Genomic DNA, 24,897 nt, shown 5'->3' on the forward strand with positions numbered 1-24,897 from the left:
GGGGGTGTGTGTACATGGGGGGTGGGGGGGTGCGTGTGTCAGGTGTGTTTGGGTTGTTTCAGTGTATGTGTGTGTGTGGTGTGCGTGCATGAGAGACACCCGGTGGAGACACAGCAGCTGGGCTGACAGGAGGTGGCTGCTGACCCCACAAGTCCCCGGAGAGTATCTGGAATGTTCTCTGGCTGCAAGTGGCCCAGTGGGCAGGTTAGGCTTCACGGGCAGGTGCAGCTGCAGCACTTTGAGGCGTTGTGCTGGGCCTGACCTTAGGGACTGAGGGGAAACGCGGTCCAGCCTGGGTGCTGGCTTCTGGTGGCCCAGCTGTGCCCACGGGAAGGCCCGTGCAGGAAGGGGATATTTTTGGAATAGCTGGTTTTGAGTTATGCTCCTGAAGTCTGTGGGTGCCCGGGGTGTGGGAAAGCTGCTGTGTGGCTGTGTGACGAATTTTTAAAACCTCTGGTAGAGAGGCCCCTTCCCACCCCAAACACAGCTGGGTATTCCCACAGAGTGGAGGGCAGATTCAAACTGAACCCCACTGAATTTGGGGTTCATCTGGTGATCTGGCAAAGCAAACCCTGGTGGATGCTGGGGGAGACCATCATGGGAGCGTCCCTACGCCAAGACCTGGGATTGTTAGAACTTGAATAGTGTCATTTTAACACTTAGAGCAGCCACGCTCCAGAGTACTCTGCTAACACAGGACCATTCTACCCTGCTCAGAAGACAGTTCATGTGAACTAGCCTTTACCAGCCCTAACACAGCAAAGAGGGGGGACACTGGATTCCATTCCACTCCCATCAGAGGACACATCCTCTGAAAGTTATTTCATGAAGCAAAAACAAAGACAACACTTCTAAACAGGAACTTCTGTGGATGCGCTCAGATGTGTCAGAGATGACGAGGCTGGCTCAGAACGGCAGGGCTCAAGAGGTTCACGGGGTGCTGAGTCAGACAATCACAACATTGGGGTCAAGTTGATGCTCGCTCGCAGGACCCTACAGAGGACGGGGCGGTCCCGTCGGGGCCAAGCCTGTGACCTTGACTGATGCTGCCTGGCTCTTTCCTCCTTGAGCCACTGATGAGTTCAAACTGCAGAATTCAACCACTGTGCCACAGGGGCCTTCAGACAAAGGATGCCCTCTGGCCCCACAGCAAAAAAAAAAGGTACGTTCAGTATACTTGAGGGAAACATTGATTTTTTTTCTCCCCCTTAGCCCAAATTGAAACCACCTTTCCAAAGTTTGTTTGATGCACAAACTTCTTGGAAATCCGATGGCTACAGTGGACTTTGCCAGGGCACTGCTCCAGGGGCCTTCCTAGGCGGCCACTTTTATGGAAGCCGACAACTGGGTCCTTCTCCCTTCCGGTAGTGAGGTGGGCTTGAACTGCTGACCTATCAGTTAGCTGATGAGCACTTAATCACCGTGCCACCAGGGCTCCTTACTCAGTCCCCACCCTTCCAGATGCCTGGGCAAAATGCCCTTTAATTTCACACTCAGCTAATCCTTTAATAATGTCCTTTCAACCAGAATGAAAAAGACTATTAGTAATTTCCTAATAAAATTTAGAAAAATAGTTATTGAGGCTATGACTCTGACCTTGGGCCAGCTTCATTTTTCCCCCCCTGAGAACACACTGAAGATTAATTTCTGTGGCAAGGGAGAAATTACCCCTTGGAGAATCAGTCCAAGGGTTTCTATGGTGGCCCCCTCACCATATCCAATTAGGCTAGAATAATGAACTGATATTACAGTACCGATACTGTTTCTTTTTTAAAATTCTATTTCCTTGGGCGGGGGAGGGGATTGTACAAAAATGAAAGAGTATATTTTCAAAGAGAAAAGTGAACTGGGAGGGGGTCAGGGAGGAAAATGTGCAACAGTGAATGAATGGAAATCCAAGTTTTCTAGAAACTTTCATAAAAATAACAATTAAAAATTATGCTTTTAGAGGCTTTAGAATGTTTACTTAATTTAAATGCACCAAGTATATCACAGACAAAAGACACAGTTTGACATGAAAGCAATAACCAGGGTTGAAATTTAACTGACAAAAAATAAAAGAGAAGACTGTTGGGGAGATTTCCAGGCATAGCTTAATTGCTGAGATCAGACCCCCTTTAGGGAAATGAGGTTTCCTGCACATCTCAGCGGGCAGGGCGCTGCAGATCACGCACACAGAGGCACCAGCTACAAGCTCAGGGAAAATGATCATGCCTCCGTGCTGAATCTCAACAAACAAAAAAAAAAAGGGGGCGGCAGGGAAGAGAAATAAACCCCAGCAAAGGCTAAGCCTCAGCACAGATTTCCTGTTCCTGTCAGTTTATGACCCAGGCTAGTGAATGGCTGGCTGCATATTTGAAATGATTACAGAAATGAAAGATGGTCTTAGGGGACCCTCGCCCCCAAGTGTGTAATTACATACAGATTCACGTTTCCTCTGTCGTCCTGGGGATCTGACTGTCACTCCATCATGTGCACACCAGAGCTGGTGTGTCCTCACAGACACCAAATGTGAGACAGACACTCTGAAATTTTAGGAATTGTGTTTTAAACCCCAAATCATTTAAAGGTGTGTTATTGTACGTTACTTCCTGTCATCTCTGAATTGGTGAAAATCTCCACCCCAAATCCATTAAATATGCAAGTGCTTCCTTCCACTGGTGGTATAATGGATTATATGCCGACTGCCAACAGAAAGGTTGTGGGTTCAGATCCACCATGGGCAGCCTCTTCCTCTCCTCTCTGAATGCATAAACCCACTCACTTCTTTCACTCATTAGTACCCAACAGAGTAGAATGGCTTCATGACAGTTGATAAGGAAATCATTAATTGTCCCCAAAGAAGCTGCGGGGCACAGTGCCTGAGTGTCCGGCTTCTAAAGAAATGCTTGGCAGCTTGAGCTCTGCACATCAGGAGGGGAGGACGGGCGGCCTGAAGACTCGAGCTGACCAGCTGACAGCAGACCTGACAGGCTTTTGTTCACTGCCCACCTCCAACAGAATGGAATGGCTTTACGAGATTGGATAAGGAGGGGGGGTGTCTTTATTTTCACCAGAGACTCTGATGGCTTGGTGACGAAGTGGAGGGCTCTTGACTGAACGGACACAGGTTCAAACCCACCCGCTACTCCAAGGGAAGCAGGGAGGGTGGCTCTTAGCTGTAAAGCCCTCAGCTTGGAAGCTCTCAGAGGCAGTTCTCCACCCTTCAAGACCACCGTGAATCGGAGCTGCCTCCGTGGCCGGCTGGTCACAGGGGCGTGCAAAGCCAGGGTGCATCTGAGGGACTTTCCCCTGATTCATCCTAGAAATGGTAGACAGAACAGGAACACTGACTTCTGAACTGAATTCAAGGGTTTTTAAAACTTTTGGTGGCCTACTACAAATGTACCTACAGCCAAGAAAAAATGATTTACAAATGATAAGGAGGCATGTGGCATCAGGATTGGAGGGAGAGTCATCCGTAGCCTGTGTTATGCAGATGACACAGCCTTCCTTCCTGAAAGTAAGGAGGACTTGAAGCACTTGTTGCAGAAGAGTGAGGAATGCAGCCTTCAGTATGGATTGCATCTCAATGTCAAGAAGACACAGATTCTGACCACTGGACTGACTAGGCAACATCATGATGGATGGAGAAGAGATTGAAATTGTCAAGAGCTTCATCTTACTTGTATCCATGCATCCTCGGTACCAGCCATCTGGAAATAAAGAGATGCACTGCACTGGTAATGTCTGCTCCTGGAACTTCTCCAAATTATTATTGAGGAGTAACGATGTCAGTTTGAAGACTAAGATATGTCTGATTCAGGCTATAGTCTTTCTGATCACTTGCTTTGCATCTGAGACCTGGACAATGAATAAGGATGACAGAAGAATTGACGCCTTTGAGCTGTGGTGTTGGAGAAGAGCACTGGACATTCCAAGGATGGCCAAGAGAACGAACAGATATTCCTTGGAGAGGGTGCAGCCGGAGTGCTCTTTGGAGGCAAGGTTGATGAGGCTTCACCTAACATACTTAGGGCATGTTGCTAGGAGGGGCTATTTCTTGGAGAGGGACATGATGCTGGGAAGGCATGGTGGTGACTACCACAATAGGCTCTTGCGTGTCAGGAAGTATGAGGATGGTGCAGGATATAGCAGAGTTCAGATCTTTTGTTTATGGGATTACTAGGAGTCATTCTCAACTAGACAGCAGCAATTACACGTGACACACTGGGAACTCACTAACAAATCCATGTGTAAAAACAATGAATAACATGCTGAGCTACCCACTTTCCAAAATTCTAAACTCCCTTCTCAGGAGATGGCCCTGGTGGGGTTGTGATGAGGCACAGGGCTGCTGACTGGAAGCTCAGTGGTTGGTGAGATGTACTCTCCCAGGTGCAAACATTCATAAATGGGTAACAAACAATCGTGAACAGCTAACAGGTGGGTGAGGAAGGGCTAGATGGTATAAAACAGAACCTGCGTGAAATTCAAACAGAAAATAATACAGGGCCTTAGGAACCCTAGAGCCACCCTGAGTGGTCAGGGACAGGGGCCCAGGAGGGCTGGGCTCCCGAGGGTCTCTGAGTGGACAGGAATCCAGCAGTGGGGTCCTAAATGTCCCTCAAGTGGACAGGGGTCTAGGAGGGGTGGACCGTTGAGGGTCTCCAAGTGGACAGGGGCCCAACAGTGGACCCCTGAGGGTCTCTGAGTGGACAAGGACCTAGGACGGGTGGACCCCTGAGGGTCTCCAGGTGGACATGGGCCCAGCAGTGGACTCCCAAGAGTTCTTCACGTGGACAGAAACCCATGAGGAGTGGGTTCCTGAGAGTGCCTCAAGTGGACAAAGACCTGGGGGGCGGGGGGTTTCTCCTGGGGGCTGGGCAGAGAGAAGGAGGCAGTGAGTGAGAGCCCATACCCTGGGCCTGGCCCTGCCTGGCAAGTTTTAGCTGGGGGCATTTTTTAATGATCATATTAAAACCTTTGAAAACAGAAGTTTATCATGGAACTGCTGGCAGGTCCTTACCCAGAGAGAGGCCAGCAGACAACCCAATAACATTTAGAAAGGTCTCCCTCAGCACAATTAAATCTTGACGAGGAAATAAATCTGATTTCTCCCGGGTGCCACCGGCCAGCAAACAGTAATTTAATGTTTGTGTGGCCACCCTGCAGCCCTAGAAGTCTATTTCTCCTTCTCTCTTTTAAGCTGTAATCCAGCCCGCTGGGTATGTCCATTCGTGAGCGTTCTGCTTCTGCTGCAGCGTGGTGCCATCCACACTACAAGCAAGGACACGAGGAAATGGGACACAGTCACTTCCAGCAATTTATTCACATTTTTGCTCTGCTTATTTGAATATGCACCACATGTAAATTAGAGGAGGGCTACTGTAAAAACATTTCCAACGACTGAAATCTGAAATCTTAACATTCCTTTCTAACAGTCCGGAGCAAACCACACATTCACTGATCGTGAAGAATAAAATTATTTCTGCTACGTTGTCAAGAAGGAAAAAAAATGTTATCATTCATATGAACAGTTCCCATCTACAGAGATTTGTTTCTTATTGTTTTTAACACGATGCAAGTAATGAAGGTTTTCTTTAACTAGTCTACTACCATCAGAAGGAAGGAGCCTGGACATCGCCACACACCAGATGGTTGGCTTATAGGACAAGGAGGGCAGGCCATTCCAGGCCACCACCAGGAGGTGCCAGATCCAATAATCAGAAAAAAAGAGGAATATTCCCACTGCAGGACTCGATTGGCAGTTACAGAGAAAGCATCATTGGATGCCTTTGTTCCACACCCAAGACAAGAAGAATTCAGATCGATTTCATGCTAGAAACCCCTTGCAGAACACCAGCATGTCATCGTTGTGACCCTGAACTATGTGAAGGGTGCCGTCGGCATGAGGCCTGGTCCATGGACTCCAGCCCCTGCCTGGTGCCCGCATGCCGTCGGCATGAGTCCTGGTCCATGGACTCCAGCCCCTGCCTGGTGCCCGCATGCCCACTAACCTCAGGGACATAAAGACTCAGCTGTTCTGCTTGAGCACCCTCGGGGTTTACCCAGAGCCGATGGTTCAGATGCCACAGTTGTGCGCTGGCTGGCTGGACCCTGCTGCCTGAAGACTGCCTCTCTGCCTGGACCAAAACCTCACCTTAGCTGCACTCCGCCATACAGCTCCTGTGGACACAGCTGGGACGGGTCTGGGCCACACACAACACACCATGTACACTCGCTGTCTTAACGATGCATTGACTGCCATGGCTAACAGTCTGTCGACCAGTGATTCAAAGAAGGAGAGGGAAGATGGGTATGCCGCAGCTGTCCGGCTTGGTGCCTGGTTGACCAAACCCCTCTCAGTCTTCTTGTCTGTGCAGCACGGGGACGAACGAACAGGCCCATAGGACTTCCAGAGCTGTGATGTTGAAGGAAGCTGACTGCAAGTGACTGCTGAGTTCCAACTGCTGACCTGCCACCAGAGGATCTCGTCTTCTCACATTCAGAGTCAAGGCCAAGTTCAACCAAGCTTTGCCTCCTTAGTCTCAGAACACTGCTTTGCTCCGTCGTTTCTGGAGAGCAGCCCTTTCTTAGTGGGGGGCTGCTGTGTGCGGCCAGAACACTGCTTTGCTCCGTCGTTTCTGGAGAGCAGCCCTTTCTTAGTGGGGGGCTGCTGTGTGCCGCTGGGGACAGGACATGCTCCTAAGACTGGGCTGTCAGCTCCTGCTCGCCGGAAGCCAGGATGGTCACACTCGGCCTCACATGCTCTGAGTGTGTTACCAGGAGGGCCAATCCCTGGGGAAGCACATCATGGTTGACAAAGCAGAAGGTCAACAACAAAGGGAGAGAATCTCATGGTGAGGGCCCAACACAGTGACCTGGTGAGACAGTGAGGGCAGCGCAGGAGCCATTAGGGCCTGTGCCTGGATCACCGTGACCTGGGACACAGCTGCCCACACCTGGCATTCCCACCACAGGGAAAGGAAATGGGACGCTGATGGTGGGCGTCTTCTAATCTCCAAATCCTGTTCTTCTTAGGAGACTGTAGGCAGGAAGGACTACATGAATCTGGAGTGCAAGACCACGGTTAGCCAGGCTGACCGATCCATGGTGACACCTTCTGAAGTTGGCCATAGTGACCCACCCATTTTTCTGCCATGTCCAAGACTAAGAGTATAATTTCAAGGTGTCTATCAATGTGTCTTCCAGAATCCTATGTCTAAGAAACCCATTTCAGGATTATTCCAGAACATTCTGGAACAATTTTCCCACTAGGTGCTTCCTCCTCAGTTACTCAGCCAACACCTGGCTCTCACTGTCCTGTGTAAATCTTGACATAAAACGGCAGCACGTGAAAACCTAGTGAGATTAAGAAATGAGTGACATCTCTCTGCAACGCCACCTGGAGAGGACCCAGGACTGCTCTTACCCACCAGGACAGGTGGGCCCTCGGGAGGCACCAGTGGGATGTGGGGAGCTCGTCGGGGTCTACCTGGCACCAGTAGTGGATAGAGAAGCAGCATTTCTGGGGCCTCCTCCCACTGAGATAGGTTCTGGTGAGGAGGCACCCTGACTTTCTGAGTCAGGATGTTGTTTCCAACAAGCCCAGTTCTCTCCAAGGGAGGCCCTGTCCTCTAACAGCAGGGTAGTGACAAGAATCCAAAGCAAATCAAACCATGCCACCAAGTCAAACCGGACTCTGAGCAACCCCGGAGGATAGGGCAGGATGTCCCACTGGCTCCCAAGGCTGCCACCTGGATGCGGCACATGGGCTCCTCTTTCTCCCATGAGGCCAATGGTGGCTTTGAACTGCTAACCTCTCAGCTGACATGCTTCACCATTGCTCCACCAGGTCAGTTGTGTAGAAAGAGACAGTCCTTGTGCCTACATGGTTGCCTGATATTTTCCTTAAAACTCAAACAAAGGGACAAGCAAGCTACCCCCCAGCAGTCAGTGCTTCTTCAGGGAAACATTTATAGACAGTCACACTCCATGGCGTTCCTTCACCACCGCTTCCGGCAGAACTCCACCCACCCAGAGGGCTCACATGTGCTATTTTACAAACTGTGGATCCCAGCCTGACGGACAACATTCAATTGCTTCTAACTTTTAAAAAATCAGTAACAATAATAATAACAATAACAATGGTGCATTAGACTTAACCCTTTGAGCACCCTCTTAGCAGCAAGCGTCCTCATCAAAAACCCATCGGTCACCTCACTGGAGAGGCCAGATCGCACACAACATGCATGGCCATTCCCGCATCCAGGGCGAGGTCAGCCAGATGGAACCACTGGACACGAATCTGGAAAACCTCAGAGTCTCAAAGGGTTAAGCTAGGGCTTCAGGGTCTGTTAGAAGGGCGAGTTGGGTGAGCGGACGGTCTCAGAGGAGCTTGGGGAGTAGTCCTCCGACTCTGAGTTGAGTTCTGGGGGTGCCGGCTGAGCCTTGTACCGGGACTTCACATCCTGGTGGCGTCTTCGTCGGAAAACCTGCCTCTCCTTATCAAGAGCGGTGGTCTGGCAGGGGCATAAAATGAGAAAGAGAACAATTAGGCCAGGGAGACACACACAAAACGAACCATGTCTCAAGGTTAAGGTTGGCCAAAGGGACCCAACTGACCAACCCTCTAGCAAGTTTCCAACAGTCACCAATGCTGGGGGTGTGAAGGGGTTCTCTGCTTTGCATCTCAACACCAGGGAAACAAAATCCTCACCACTGGACCAATAAACATAATGACTACAGATGGAAAAAGAATGAAGTTGTCAAAGACTTCATTTTACTTGGATACACAATCAACACCCTTGGTAGCAGCCATCATGGATCAAAAGACATGTTTACTGGGGAAATCTGCTGTCAAGGACCTCTAAAAGCTAGGATTATCACTTCAAAGACTAAGGTGCACCTGCCCAAGCCATGGTATTTTCGGTTACTTCATATAAATGTGAGAGTTGGGCAATGATTAAGTAAGACCAAAGAAGACTTGATGTCTTTGAGCTGTGGTGTCAAAGTGAATTGAATATGCTGTGGACTGCCAAAAGAACAAACAAGTCTGTCTTAGAGGAAGTGAGGCCACAGTGGTCCTTGTAAGAGAGGGTGGTGAAATTTCATCTCACATCTTCTGCAAATGTCATGAGGAAGAACTACTTCCTAGAGCATAGCATCATGTTTGGGAAAGCAGAATGTCAACAAAAGCGAAGAAGACCCTCAATGAGACGGATTGACATGGTAACTGGGTTTAAGCACTGCAGAGATTATACAAACGGTACAGGGTCAGGTGGGGTCTTGCTCTGCTGTACACCAGTCGCTGTGTGTCAGATGACACCTGGCCACAGCCTGAAGTCGACTCTCCAGGACACATCATGGTACCAGTAACCACAGGCAGATGACTGGAGGAGGTAAATCAAACCCACCCTCAGGCACCAGATTGTTATTAGCTTGCTTCTCCCACCCTGGGTCCATCCATGTCACCAGTGTCATGTGTCTGATGGTGGACATATGTTGGACCTCTAAGGTCATCAGAGATGCATGTCTGATGGAGAGTGGATAGATGCAGGACATCCCAGGTCATCAGAGATGCGTGTCTGATGGAGAAGGGTGGACAGATGGCCTGAGATCCCAGGTCATTGAAGATGCTTGTCCGATGGTGGAGGGTGGACAGATGCTGGACATCTAAGGTCATCAGAGATGCATCTGATGGAAGAGGGTGGACAGATGCTGGACATCTCAGGTCATCAGAGATGCATCTGATGGAAGAGGGTGGACAGATGCTGGACATCCCAGGTCATCAGAGACCTGGGATTTGTCTTCACCAGCATATGCATTGAATGAACCTGCACTGATGGAAACCTTCCCATGCAGCTTCCAGGCCACATACCCTTGCAGATGCCAGAGAGTCGTGTGTGAGGCCGCACACGAACTGAGACCTGAGGACATGGTGTGGCACTTGCTGAGTGCTAACTGCAAGAGTAATGATTTGAATCTGCCAGCTCTTTGGACAAAAGCAGCAGTAGTGTTTCCCTGTAAAGACAGTGCTGGACGCCTGATGAGGACCACCATGGGGATGGGTGACCTTCGGTGGCACAGTGACTTAACTGGGCTGTTAATGAAAACATGGCTCATAAGGACCTCCAGCCATTCTTCTCCTCTGGGGACAAGACCCTGGGCACTCCCTGACCCATTATAACCGTGGGACCCTACTGTGTTACCGTTGTGTCCTATAGAGTTGGAATTGATCCATTGCTGACCCTCCAGTGATTTTTCAGAGACAGCCAATCACACAGGAGGACAGCGATCACCTTTCTTTATCAGAGAAACGATGGCTTTGAGTTCGCATACAACTCCTTCCCACTAAGCTGTCAGAGCTTTCTGCAAACCCTGTTGGGCAGTTCTAACAAGTCCCATAACAGCACCGAGTCAGAATCATCTCCGTGTCAGTGGTGAGCGTTGAGAGGTGGGCTCCTAACCAAGATGCTGCAGTGTGAGCCCACCAGGCATCTGAGGGAGAAGAATGAAGCAGTGCATTCCCATCAGAATGACAGCCTCGAGAAATCTGGGGCAGCTCTGTCCTCTGGCCCAGCCCTGGCCCTGTCTCCCTGTTCCTAAGCCGACCTCAGGTCCTGTCCAGAAGAGGTATCAGCCCTGCTAGTCATGCTGACACCAGAATCAGGGACAGTGTAACTTCACCCCAGAGAAAGCTTACATAGAGAGCAGGCCAAATGCAGCAGACACAGAACACAGGACAGACGGGCGACACGCACACACCGAGGCAAAAGGCGTCTGCTCGTGAAATCTCCTTTCACAAGATCTCTGGACCACACAGCTTGGCTCATTTCCAAAAAGGTGATTCCCCCACCTTCAAACGGATCCATGCCACCATTCTTGGCACCAATTTGGAAACTAGCTGTGAACGTCTCCAAAAAAAACAGAGATACAATATTAACCAGCCTGGAGGAGTTCCGAGAAGGCAGTACCATCACTGTCCCCACGTAACTCACTGCAGAGTAGCATGAGGGGATTGGAGATGGATGGAGGGTGACCAGAGCCCTCTGCCTGCTGCTGATACAGCCCCCTGAGAGCAGACACCTGAGTGCTCAGGTGATGGTCCACCTGTCTCCGCCCAGTGTTCAGGTGATGACCCACCTGTCCCCACCATGTGCTCAGGTAATGGTCCACCTGTCCCCGCCCAGTGCTCAGGTGATGATCCACCTGTTCCCGCTCAGTGCTCAGGTGATGGTTCACCTGTCCCACCCTGTGCTCAGGTGATGACCCACCTATCCCCGCCCAGTGCTCAGGTGACGGTCTGTCTGTCCTCAGCCATACAGACAACGTCCCATTGGTCTTCCTCCATACCTCCCCTTTCCAGGCTCTCAGCAGTGGATTTTTTTTAAGGTCCCTCCCAGGTAGTTCTGTTTTCCCACCTTCCTGGTTCATTGTATTTTTTATCTTCATAAAAGTCCAATTTCTAACTTTCCTTAAAAGTGCCACAAAGTCCCCACACCGCATTTCTCCCCCAAAGTTTGCTCAGTTTGTGGAAAACAGACACTGTACTCGAGTCACGTCAAACCCCTCCATCCTGTAGCCTAAGTTGTGGAGCTGCCCTCCTGGGGACGAGGGAGGAGGTAGAATAAACTTTCTCCAGAAGCTTCAGCCAGGACTGTGCACAGGCTGCTATGGGCTGAGCCACCAGGTGCAGAACAAACTTGGTCCCCTGAGCATTTTTTTTATCTTTTTTATTTTATTTTATTATTTTGTGTGTGTGTGTACCGTCAAATCAGATCTGACTGGTACAGGAGGAGATTGTCCCTCCTTCCCCGGCAGAGCATCTGGTGGATTTGAACCATGTACCTCTGGGATTGTAGTTGCAACTCCTTGCCACTAGGCCACCAGAGCTCCCCACCTCTGAGCATTCCTGACCCCACTGTCCTGATGGTGAAGAGTTGCCTGCTAGCCTCAAAGTGCACGGTTCAAATCCAACAGCTGCTCCACGAGAAAGACAGACAATCTCCTCTGCGTGCCTGCTGCCTCTAAAAACCTGCAGGAGGGTCAGCTACGGTCAGTTCTGACGCCCTGGTACACAACAACAGCCCAAACAACCCACACTGTTCTCTCCTTCAGGAACTCAGACAGCTCCTGCCACGACCATCATAAGGTGACAAGGCAGGGACGGCTGCATCCTGTAACGCCAAGTGATGTGCTGGTCACAGGTTCCAGTGACTGCACGTGCTCGGAGCAAAGAGCCAGCCTCACCTCTCAAGGTTCCTCTGGGGGGCTTTGAACTGCTGGCCTCTGGGTTAGTGGCCTAGCACCTAACTACTGGTGCCACCACATAAAGTGACTACAGGATCGGAGAAGCTCTAGTGGTACAAGGGCAACCCCACCAAAAAGCTTCAAGGGCACAGCCTGATGTTCTGCTTCTGCGGACATTCAGAACATCAACTGCACCCAGCAGCGACGCCAAGGTCAGGGGGTGATTGCCTACCCGGGCACTTGCTGAGGCCCAGGGCTGAAGGCCTCACAGAAGGCAGGCCGTCCCTGAGTGCAGGGGTCCTCCTTCAGGGGGTTCTACTGCTTCAGAGACTCTTCAGAGTCCATTCAATGCTGGTGTCAAGGTCAAGCATGTAGATGGGAATCAAGAAGTTGGGGGTTTAAAGCCACCAGCCCATTTGAGGCAACACAGAGAAGGGGCCGAGTGCACAGATACTGTCCACTGCTGTCCATCTGACCCAGCAGCTCTGTAGGACAGAGGGCTGTTTCACAGGGTTTCCAAGATCTAAGTCTTGATGGAAACTCACTGCCACACTTCTCCCTCAGGACAGCTTGTGGGTTTGAACTGCAGACCTGTGGTCGGCACCCAGCAGTGCAACGGCCTCTTCCCACACAGATGGCAGCCTCCTCCACACCCACCTGGTCACTGAGAAGTGGACCAACCCAATGGCAATGGGGCAGACCTACACTCCTGTCAAAGCCAGTCGATTTGCATTTTCCTCCTTGTCACTGGAGAAGTTCTGAAGCATTTCCCTCCAGTGGACGAGAATCTCTGGACCTCTGGGTCTCCTGGAACGTCGTCATTAACCTGAAAGTCCCTCTCCACCTGTCCCCACTCCACTGAATGACACCTGAGATGGCATCAGATCTCACCTCCCCTAGCACATCCTGGCTACTGCTCCTAAATTGTGGGTCTGTATTGTCGTGATCAAACTCTGAGCCCCGACATGCAAAGATAAGCAGCTCCCCAAACCTTAGAATGACCTCAACTTCCCCCCACCATTATGAGAAACTCAGGGTGCAGCAAAGGAGGTTACACGTGCTCCTGGTTCCCAACATAGAGAGCAAGGTGACACTGCTTCCATCTACACAGCATGCACTGTGACAAAGCCTGACTGTGGAGGGTGACCCAGATGGACAGAGGTGGGAAGCGAGTGTGTGCTGGACGGAATGACTCACAGGACATTCAGTCTATGAGAAGGGCAACTGTCAGCAAAGTGGAGTGACAGGGGGCTTGCCTGTCCACAGCAGAGTCACAACATTGCAGAACACCTAACTGCTGTTACAGGCATGTGATAAACAATTAAGACAGGATTAAGTAATCTCCTGCTTCCAAGAGGAGCCTTAATGTTGCAGGGTTACGTGTTTGGCTGCTAATGGAAAGGTTGGTGGTTTGAACCCACCTGCGGGGCTGATGGAGAAAGATGGAGTAGTCAGCCTCCATGAAAGGACCAGCATGGGGAGCCCAGGGGTTCCTTCTATTATGCCTATGGTGTTTCTAGGAAACAATCCATGGCTCACATCCATGGGCTCAATTTTGTGGCATTTGAGTGGAGGGGGAATTGCTGGAGAAGCTCAATATCAGCTATGAAAACTAGGCCAGGGGCTAATTGTGAAGCAGACCACCAACTACTCATATGCAAGTTCAAAGTGAAGCTAAAGAAAATCAAGTCAATTCCACAAGAACCAAAGTTTGACCTTGAGTCTATCCCACCAGAATTTAAAGACCATCTCAAGAACAGGTTCGAGGACTTGAACACTAATGAGTGAAGACCAGATGAGCTGTGGGAGGATATCATGAATATCAGTCATGAGGAATGCAAAAAAGGAATTACAAAGACAGAGGAGGAAGAAAAACCAAAATTTAGATTAACAGCAGCTGTAAAAACAGAGCTCATTAAGCAGGAATGGTGATGACCCTGTGGTTAAAGCTTCTGACTCCCAGCCCAAAACTTGGTGGTTCGAATCTCTCCGCTTGCTGCACAGAAGAAAGAAGCAGAAGCTGCAGTAGAGATTTACAGCCTCGCCATGTCTGGGGCAGCTCTGCTCTGCAGGGTTGCTGGGAGTCAGAATCCCCTGGAGAAGAGGGCTGTGCTCCCACTCTGCCGGACGTTCTACGAGGTGGTGACAATGGAGTGTCCAGCTAGCCTCGTAGAGTTTGAATTCTTTTAGGCAGTGTCCCTAGGGAGAAGGCTGGACAAAGCCCTTCCGTGTGATTACTGCCTCTGAAAACCCACTGGAGGTCAGCTGTGAGTCAGTCCGATTCCAATGCACAGATCAACAATAAGAACGGTGTTTGATTAAGATTCTTTTTCCTTGATACACCTTTCTTCCTAGGATATGAGTTGAAACCTTTTTTTAAACTGCCAGAGCATAAATATTTAAGACTTTGCAGGACGCAAGGTCTCTCTGAAACCCTTACTCAACTCGTCCACTTTGAAGAAAAAGAAGCCACAGGCCATTTGTAACAAAGAGCTGTGACTATGTTCCAGTAAAACTTGTTTTACAAAAGTAGGTCCTGGGCTTAATAGCAATCCTAGTTTGCTGACCACTGGCCTGGGAAAACCACACCAATGCTCACCATCAAGTTTATTCTGGCTCAGAGTGACCCCATGAGAGCGGATGTGCCCAAGGGCTGGTTGTCCAGGGAAGGCCAGGCTTGTCCGAGGGGCACCTCGCAGTGGACAAAGCCTTCCACTGTCCCAGCTGCGCTCTTAGCCCCTGAGCGTGTGGACTCTATTAACCCCACCCGAGAACTCCTGGGTTAGTCGGGAAGGAACTCAGTTGCCAATCCAAAGGCAGGATGTTCAAGTTACCAGCTACTTCACGAGAGAAAGATGAAGAATCTTACAGCCTCTGGAAACCACAGGAGGGTCAGCTACGACCAGTCAGTTCTGGGCGACAACCACAGCAACTGTTGTTGTTGTTAAGTACCGTCAAGTCGCAGGCAACTCATAGCGACCCTATGAAGAAGAGTCCTCGATGCTTGGGTGCCTTTCATCCTCTCTCCAGGCTCATACGGTTTCCAGAGTCAAGCTATTATGGAATGGATGCCACTCCTCCTTCCAAGCTTGTTTCAATCAGGGAGCTCCACCCACTCTCTGTCCACATTGGATAGCCAAACATTAACACATCTGACACATCCGTGTCAGTGTACAGCCTCACAGCAACCACAAGTGACCATGGTACAGCAACTTGTACACCAGGGCTATATGACCTAGAGGAATGTCTGAACAAAAACAATTAAAGACTGGCCCAAGGGCCGCAGGCTCCTGGAGGCAGAGTAGTCCTTCACGTCCAAAAACTGCCACAATACCCGTGCACACAGCACCATGCTCTCTCTGGCAAACAGGTCATAGCAGCCCACTACTATGTGAAATGTCCGGTCCTAGCTCCTCTGTGGCTGCCAAGGGCAAGTCCATCCTAACTCAAGGTGACCCCCACGTAGCAGAGGACAACTCCTGGGATGATGCAGAGGTGACAGTGCCCAGAAGCTAACTGTAAGGTCAGTAGTTCAAACCCACCATCCACTCTGAGGGAGGAGATTAGCAGTTGACTTTCTTTACACATTCACAGACTTGGAAACACCATGAGCTGTTGTCCTCTGTCCTTCATAGCCATCGTGGTCAGTTGTCCTCTATCCTGTGTGGCCACGGTGGTCAGTGGTCCTCTGTCCTACATAGCCACCATGGTCAGTGGTCCTCTGTCCTATGTGGGCACTGTGGTCAGTTGTCCTGTCTTTCGTAGCCATCGTGGTCAGTGATCTTCTGTCCTGTATGGCCGTGGTCAGTGGTCCTCTGTCCTGTGTGGCCACCATGGTCAGTGGTCCTCTGTCCTGCATGGTCACTGTGGTCAGTGGTCCTCTGTCCTGTGTGGCCACCGTGGTCAGTGGTCCTCTGTCCTATGTGGTCACCGTGGTCAGTTATCTCCTGCCCTGTGTGGCCTCTGTAGACTGTTGTCCTCTGTCCAGTGCGGTAACTGTAGTCAGTTGTCCTGTTCAGGCTGGTCTTTCTCCCATGGCACTCTGTGGGTTTGAACCACAGACCTTTTGATGCACAGCCAAATGCTTGACTCTCCAGACCACCAGGGTGCCTGCAGCTGCTCTAAGTGGAATCTGTGTCACGCATCCCTTGATAAGGATGGAAACATGCTGACAGTGTGGGCACCTCAAACATCCTCAGGGCCCGGTCAGGGGCTGGCACCGCCTCCCCAGGAAGCCTTGTCCACTGCAGCTAACTTTCCCGAGGCCCACTGGCTTTTCTGAGACGTGGCCACCAGGAAGCCAGTCCAAGCCTCAGCGCAGAGCAGGAAGCATGTGGACACTGTGGTGTCTACGAAGGGGAAACCTGCACAGGCCACAGCGCTGACCTCGATGCAAACCCTGATCCAGCTCGCCCCGGAGCTGCTCTGTGTACATCTGTCACAGCCACATTCACTGCCATGCGGGGTGGCCCATGTTGGAAGCTGCCCAGAGAGTCGCTGGGACGTGACACTACCCAGGTGGGACTCACTGGCCATTTTGGATCTGGATGCTGCCCTGGAGGTAAAGTCCACTGCAGACCTGGTGGAACAATGCTGAAGTGTTGATCTGCTTGCTGAAAGGTCAGAGGTTTGCACCCCCAGATCACATTGTAGGAGAAAGATGGGGCCACCGGCTGCCTTAAAGGTTCTGTGTCGGTAGGGGTAACAGCAATTCCCCTGGTTCCTGCAAGTCATGCCACGGCCACCCTGGAAGCACGGCTGGGTCTCAAAACACGCTGGCTTCTGAGCAGAGCTGTAACAGCAAGCTGGCCAGCTCCCTAACGCAGGGCCAGCCGCAGAGCTCAGTTCCCAAACGTATCTCTGTGATGAAGTCTGGTGCTTCTGAAGTTTAAACTTCTTCGACTTGTTAGGCTTGAACTTCCATGCTTTCAGTTACGGGGACGTCTCCAGAGAGATGCCTGTCCTGCTGTGCCACTCGGCCAGCCTCAGCCTGAGCCCTGGTGGCCTCGTGTGGTAAGGAGATGCACGGCAAGCGGAAGGGACACAGTTTGAGTCTACCAGCTGCCCCACAGGAGAAAGGGGAACTGGCTCTATCACCATGTGCAGCCTTTGAAAACGACTGGAGGGCCGGCAATGAGTCAATTCCAACTTGAGGCTACATAACGGCAACTGGTGGCTCTGTGGTTAAGGCCTTCAGCTACTAACCAAAACATCCTTCCCGTGGGCATGAGGAGCCACCTGCTTCCTCAGAGACCTCAGTGCAGATCTCAGGGGTACCCTCCCGGTCCCGCAGGGTCACCATGGGTCTGAATTTATATCACCAGGTCAGCAGGTCTAGCTGCCGCCCTATCCTGCGTGCTGAAGGCCCTGGGTCCTTCTTTGCGTGTCCCTGGTTCCTGTGGTGACAGTCCACTGGAGGGGTGCATTTTGGAGGCCCCATCTGACCTGCATGTGGAGCAGAGCTGCCGGGACACTTCAAAGCGACCGGCCACCTTCTTGGTGAAAAGCATCAAGTACAACATGACCAGCGAGAACAGTAGGTCGACGGCCTGGAGGGGAGCACATCGCTCTTGGCAGAAAAGGTGGAAAGACAGCATCCTGCTGTGTGGACATGTTCTCAGGACTCTAGTGATGGGGTAATGGTCAGCGAAAATAGGCTCTGGGCCAGGACACAGGCAGTGGACCAAGCCAGTGACTGTCCAGGGGTGGTGTGAGGACGGGGCAGCACGGGCGGGTGTGTTCTGCTATACAACGATATAGTCTGAGTCAGAAATGACGATAACAATACAACAACGAACCTTTCTAGAAACAAACACCAGGTCTGCTTCCAAAGGAGCTGGATCCAAGCCGAAGGCCCTGAGGCAGACAGCTGGGTGTTTCCCCAGGGCTCGCTGGTGATGGAGGCATCATGTGGACCTGCTACCAGTCACTTAGCATCAGAAGAAGCCCCAGGGTGCTGGCACCTCGGAGCAGGGTCCTGTGACAGAGGCAGAGCCACGGAGACCCCTACCCCTCTCCACAACACAGGCAGAGCCACAGAGACCCCTGCCCCGCCCCACAACACAGGCAGAGCCACGGGGCCCCCCTCTACACACAGCTGGGCTCCCCATTCCACTAAGAAGCAGAGAATAAAAGGCAGATCACTACTACATCTTCACGGGTACCAGAACGTCAGTTAGGAGGGACGCTCCAATCCTGGGCACCCCAGGGACGATCTCCCAGACTGTATGAGCTGCTCTGCAGGAGAGCAGGCCAGTGGGTGCTCAGGGCAGCAGGACACACACCCAGAGCAGGGATCAGCCCTTGGGTGGGATGGGTGCATCCACAGTGATTGTTTATGCTGGAAAGCTGGCCACCACCACCACCATCACCTCCTTAGATGAATGCACCACTTCAGGAGAGATAAAACAGGCATCTGTGATCAGTGAGCCGTGTGTGTTCTGGGGCTAAACGGCTTCAGAAAATGTCCTAATTAAGCTTCCCCAGCACTGGTTCCAAGCCTCCCCCTCTCCCACTTAGCTTCATGGCCTGGGCGTGCTGTTTACCGTAGCACTGACTGTAAACGTTGTTTCTGCCCTCAGCTGAGGAACGACACACAGGGAAGAGGAAGCCCATCTGCTCTGCTCTTTTCTCTTGGATGAGTGGCAATGGGGAGCCTTGATCTGCCATGGATTAAGGTGTGGACCCCACCCCCCTCCCAATCTCTGAGTGGCTGGTTTACTTTCTTTCTTTCTTTCTGTTTTTTTTTTTTTTTGAGGGGAGGGTGAGATTTGAAGTGAGATGAACTTAAATAGGTTGTTTCTGTTATGCTGATACACACAACTGTAATTAGATGCTCTGCATGCAGATTTTTCCTGGTACCCCTTCCCCTGTTCAGGCATGCTTGGCTGACCTGGCTGATGTCTGGGGACATGGAAGGGGTTAAAACAGGAGGGGGTAAGGCACCCTGTGATGCCCACAAAGAACAGAGCAAGCGATGCTATCTAGGGGACGGAGGCAGGTCAGCACCAGGGCTCTGAGGTGCCCTGCCTACAAGGGCTTCAGGGCAGCATCCCAGGATGTCTCACAGGATGCATGCACACCCCAGACATGGATCACATGTGCACAGGACGTGTGCACATGCTGGATGCCAATTATTCTTTAGTGAACAGTAAGAGGTGGTCTAGCCAGCTCTCTCCCACCTTCCATGTCAGACGTGAGGGTTTGCACAAGGGCAAATCAGGACCCAGTCACCACCACTTCCAAAAAAGAAGGCTCGAAAACAAAATAGAACAAACAAAAAACCCACCCAACCAAAAAAAGAGGAGGCTCAAAGTCAAAGTTTCTTCTGTGGCTGTAAAGAAAGCTAACTGACTTGAGAAACGAAACTTCACTGTGCTATTCCATATATACATTCATCCAGAAGACTCAAAGAAGCTTCTTTAGGAAACAGATTTTAAATATATTATGGAAGTGTAAGTGTTTTATTGCTTCTTTGTATATGTCTAGAAGCCCTGGTGGCAGAATGTGTTATGTACTGGGCTTCATCCAAACAGGTCAGTGGTTCTTTTTTTTTTTTTTTTTAGGTCAGTGGTTCTAATCCACCAAGCTCTCCATGGCAGGAGAGGGCTTGCTCTTCCTGTGAGGACTCTGCTTCAGAAGCCACATCAAGTCATGAGAGCCCACATGACAGTGTGGGCGTGGCTGGGGTTTGACAATGAACTTGAGGACGGCTGTCCTCACTGCTGTGACCAGTTTATAAAAAGTAATTGTTTCTTGCCCCTTCCTTGGTCTCATTATAAACAACAGCTACTGTAACAACAGGATTGTATTTCCATGTGGATGTGTGTCCGTGCACATACATATGTGTTCACATGCACACACTCTCATGTACAGACACACAGGCATATGTACATGTGCATGTATACGTGTGTGGAAACTGATGAAGCCCACTTTCCTGTCACACTGACTCCAAGTGGTGTGTGGAAATGTTGTGTACTTACAGGTACATACACAAACCACAAACACATGCTTAACCGCACTCAGATGTGTTACCCACGTGTAAGCACACCTCACTGTCGTGTGCTTCTCTTTACAGCTTGTTGCAGCATCCAGGCATGTTCACCACACTTCACACTTGTCCCACACTACGGCACACATTTGGGCCCAGTCTAGTATCAACGTTGGTCAGCTGTGCACCATGACATCAAACTGTCCACTGCATACAGTGGCCTGGGCGCCAGTCAGCACCGTCCCGTGGTGCAGCCCACACTCCACGGTCCCCACGGCACAGTCCCCACCACGATGTCCCCACAACACTATCTCCATGGCGCAGCTCCCCACAGTGCAGCCCCCACAGCACGGTCCCCACAGCATAGCCCCCACAGCACTGTCCCACCACGATGTCCCTACAACACTGTCCCCACAGTGCTGTCCCCACAGAACTGTCTCCACAGGACTATCCCCACAGCGCTGTCTTCACAGGACTGTCCCCACAGCACTGTCCCCACTGCACTGTCCTCACCACACTGTCCCCACAGTGAGCCTGCCCATGGAACTGCAGCAGTGGGTTCATTAAACAAACCCCAGCTGATTGCATGTACTGTCCACAAGTCCTAAGGCTCCATCCTTTGGGAAACAAATACCAAAACAACTAGAATTTTTCTTAACCAGCACTAAAATGTGAGGTTTCACCTGGAGATTATTTTAGAAAACATGAAGATGGAAAAGAGAACAGGTTTCCTACAACATTGCTGAGTTCATCTCTCAAACCCCCAAAGGGGCCTAGCACTCACACTGGAAGACTAGACCACTGGATAGAACAGATGAGGACAGGATGGAATCCATCCCCCCAGATCAAGAAGAGAGAGAGAAAAACATCAATACCTCCCAAGATCCCTTTAACTTGAGTGGAGAGAGAAGCAATCTAGATCATCTGACAGTCCTCAAATACAGAAAAGTAAATTCATGCAAGAACTAGTACACAGAGGGCTTGGGGAGGGGTAACAGTCAGAACAGAAACAAAACCAAACAGGACAGAATGGAAGGGGGTCAGGACACAAGCTCACCACACAGACGATGCATTCTATGGCTCATGGGGCTCAGAGCATCTACTGCTAAGGGGTCGATGCATTTTGCTTCATCCAGCTAGTAAGGGTCAAGGCTGGGCTTAGTGGCTTTAAAATGACAGTATATGCTTCTCCGAACACCTGTGAAGGCAGGGCCATTGTGGCAGTGGGGTCAGGGGAACTGAAATTGCTGCTGTAAATAGCAACATTGTGGCAGTGCAATGGGCAGTGGAAATTGTTGCTGTAAATAGCAACATTGTGGCAGTAGGAGCAGGGCTGCAGAACTGGGCTTTGATGAATATACTGTCCTTTTAACCAGAAGGAAGACTGGTGCTGAGCATGTGCGATGGAGAGGAAGCTAGCAAATGCCGCTGTGAAGGATGGGCGAAAGAAAGGAATGATGGGTGGTGCCCGACCGAGAGTCAGATGGAACCGAGAAAGCAGCGTATGGACTGGTGACAGGTCAGAAGCATGTCGCCTACTGTGACTGGTTGATGGAAACTGCTAGCACGTTGCCATGGAGACAGTGACTGGAGCTGCACTGGGTCATACCTTATCCAATACATTCCTGGTTGCTGGTAGTAGTCCAAAGACCCTGATCTCTTGATGGTAAACCCGCGGTCCAGCTAAGCAGAGAGAAACGGGCAACTCAGTGGGGCAACACTGCTGAGAGTCGAGTGAGCCCGGCCAGGCCGACTCCGCAGAGTGCGTGGCAGGAGCGGGTGCCAGTCATGGCTGGCACACCTAGCCCACCCTTTAGGGTGTCGCCTAACACAGCCTCTAACTGGCCTCAGGCACTGCAAGGACAATCTGTTAAACAAGGCCTGGTTAGTCTGTGGAGGGCACGTTTACAATGACCACGCCTTTCCCAAAGCTGGAAGTGCCTCTTTGCACATCGTCCAGGGAAATGCTTTCTCATCATCAGGTGATGTCCACCTCAGCCCCCTAAAAGAATCATCCACCCTAAAGGCTTGGATTGAAAGGCTCTTAACTCAGAAAGAAAAGATGGAACGAGTCAGACTGTGAAGTGTGTATCATTTGAATTTCTTTATGAATTAATCCTCAAAAGCAGGCTATTTTTTTTAAAAGTGGATAGTAATCACATCATTGAATGAAAAAAGATAATAGTATCAAACATTCTGTCTGTTTTCTCTGTGGAAATATGGAAAAGTAAACTGAAACCAAAGATATTTTTTCACTGCATATTGAAAATGCACATGTATCACCAAGCACTATGATTAATGCAGTGGTCCAGGGACAGAAGGCAGGCATGACCTCTGAAATGTCCATCCCAGAAGAATACGTCTGCTCATGCTGCCTGGGAAGATCCAACCCCAAAACCTGAAAGGGGAAGGTCACACTCCATGGCTCTGCCCCAGAGGCTGGGACCTGCAGTCTCTTCCTTTAGAGAAAATCTCTTACAAGCGTCCAGGTGTGTTCCCAGCCTGCACATAAAGTCCCCACCCAAAGGTGTTTCCAGAATATGCCTTTAAACCAAGACCTGCCTCAGGTGTGATCAACTCTAACAGCAACATGAGATTTTCACCTCTTTTTTTAAGACTTTTTTTTTTTTTTTAAATTTGGGGAAAATACAAATGCATATGCAGGTCGTTAAGAGAGCTACTTAGTAACTGGTTCTCTACTGCCATCTGCAGGTCAAGCATGGTATCCCCAGCACCAGGAGGCTCCAGTGCTAGAAGGAGGGGAGGGAGGGAGGAGGGGAGGGAGGGGAGGGAGGGGTGCTCCCACCCGGGAATAAGCCTCTCCTCAGCCCTTAGCTTGTGTGCTGAGTAGTAGGGATTTGTTCAGTGAGTCTGGAGTGCTTTATCTGCATGATAAAGATGCACAAGAAGTGCTCTGGAGCCTTGGGAAAATTGTTGGTTAAAAGAGTAAACAGCATTGAATGAGCAAAATTAAATTTGTTCTGACATCTCGGCCATTGGTTCCCCACCAGGCCCTTCTCCTCCCTTGCCCCTGGAAGTCTCCTGTTAAAATGTCATCTCTAATTCCATTTTATGTTTATAAATTGTATTTCATAACCTTTATTGCTTCCTTTCCGTGTGTGTATGAATCCTGCACTGTCAGGGCCACGATGTACCTTTGAGGTGATCACTGGACCCAAATCCCTGCTCTCTGGCTCTTGAGGAAGGTCAGATGGGTCCTCGCTCCCTGCCTCTGGACCGGCATCATGTACTCTTTTCTTGGGCTTCGGAATGCAGGGACCTAAAGGTGGAGCTGGGGAAATGGCCAGATCCACCAGCAAAGCAGTCTCTGGCCAGGCCAGGAGAAGCAGTCCAAGTCCCCTCAAACTGCCTCAATGTTTGCTGCTCTTCTGTCCAGAGAGAGAGCGTGCGTGGGTTCCTCATAATCATCATTTCTCTACAGCATGGAGTGACGTCTAACGGAGGGAAATCAGGTGAACTGAAGGCTGGTCATCAATTCCTGATTTCCTGGGAAAAGAACTGAATGTCACTGACCCTCTGCCTATCTACCTATAGTAAACAAACACTCCCCCCCACACACACACAGTAACAGAAACCAGCCACTGGGTTTGCTCAGCTCTAAAACTTCAAGGGAGCCCACTGCCCAACTTCCTTGGGGCACTGCGAGTCGATATGGACTGTGAGCTTTGGTTAGCAACCTGGCATAGTGCACATTAAGCTGTCAGGGCTCCTGTCTATATAGCAAAACCAAACACATTGCTGTCAATGAAATTCCCCCTGGGAGCCTCCTTATCAGATGGAGAAGCATTATTAGAACTGCGTTACACTGTCTCCAGGGCTGTGGTCCATTTGGAAGCAAAGTGCCACATCATTCTCCCATGGCATAGCTGATGGGCTTGAACCAATGACCTTTCCCTTAGCAGTCAGACACTTAACCATTTTGCCACCAGGGCTCGTCACTTACTATCTCATTTTCAGTTCTTTCACATTTCTGACAATAGTGAAAATTTACTATCTCATTATTTAGCACATAAATGACATGTGTTTGTAGAAATGGACTCCAACCTGAGAGTGGCATTAACTGTGATGGTGGTGGTTACACCGTGGCTCAGCTGGGCTCTGTGCTCAGTGGTATGGCAGTTACATGACAATGTAGTTCAGCAGTTACCGGGTGATATGGTGTAATAGTTATGCAATGATAGGAGTTGGCAGTTACGTGATAATGTAACTTGACAGTTATGTAATGATGCAATTTGGCAGTTATGCAATGATGTTACGCAGAGATGTGACTGGCGGTTAGGTGCTGATGTAACTGGTTATGCAGAGGTGTGACTGGTGGTTAGGTGATGATGTAAAGGGTTATTCAGAGATGTGATTGGCAGTGAGATGACGATGTAACTGGTTATTTAGAGATGTGATTGGCTGTTACGTGATGATGTAACTGGTTATGCAGAGATGTGACTGGCAGTTAGATGACGATGTAACTGGTTATTTAGAGATGTGATTGGCGGTTATGTGACGATGTAACTAGTTATGCAGAGATGTGACTGGTGGTTAGATGATGATGTAACTGATTATGTAGAGATGTGACTGGCGGTTAGGTGGTGATGTAACTGGTTATTTAGAGATGTGATTGGCAGTTAGGTGATGATGTAACTGGTTATGCAGAGATG

General features: G+C 50.2%; 1 protein-coding gene across 3 annotated transcripts in view; it reads right to left on the minus strand.

The window, feature by feature from the left end:
• Positions 1–8,339: 8,339 nt before the first annotated feature.
• DCLK1 (doublecortin-like kinase 1) overlaps positions 8,340–24,897 on the minus strand; it is a 304,341-nt gene continuing 287,783 nt past the window's right edge. For 2 of the 3 annotated variants that reach the window (XM_006879588.1, XM_006879590.1), the window contains 2 exons: positions 21,834–21,907; positions 8,447–8,504 (listed from right to left, as the gene is read on the minus strand). In XM_006879588.1, coding sequence (XP_006879650.1) covers positions 8,447–8,504; positions 21,834–21,907 — 132 coding nt within the window. Of the gene's footprint in view, positions 8,505–21,833; positions 21,908–24,897 lie in introns of all 3 variants that reach the window. The other variant, XM_006879589.1, reaches the window with a different exon arrangement.

The sequence above is a fragment of the Elephantulus edwardii genome, unplaced genomic scaffold (assembly GCF_000299155.1).
Source record: "Elephantulus edwardii isolate Elephantulus edwardi_28Jun2011 unplaced genomic scaffold, EleEdw1.0 scaffold00004, whole genome shotgun sequence".
Taxonomy (NCBI): domain Eukaryota; kingdom Metazoa; phylum Chordata; class Mammalia; order Macroscelidea; family Macroscelididae; genus Elephantulus; species Elephantulus edwardii.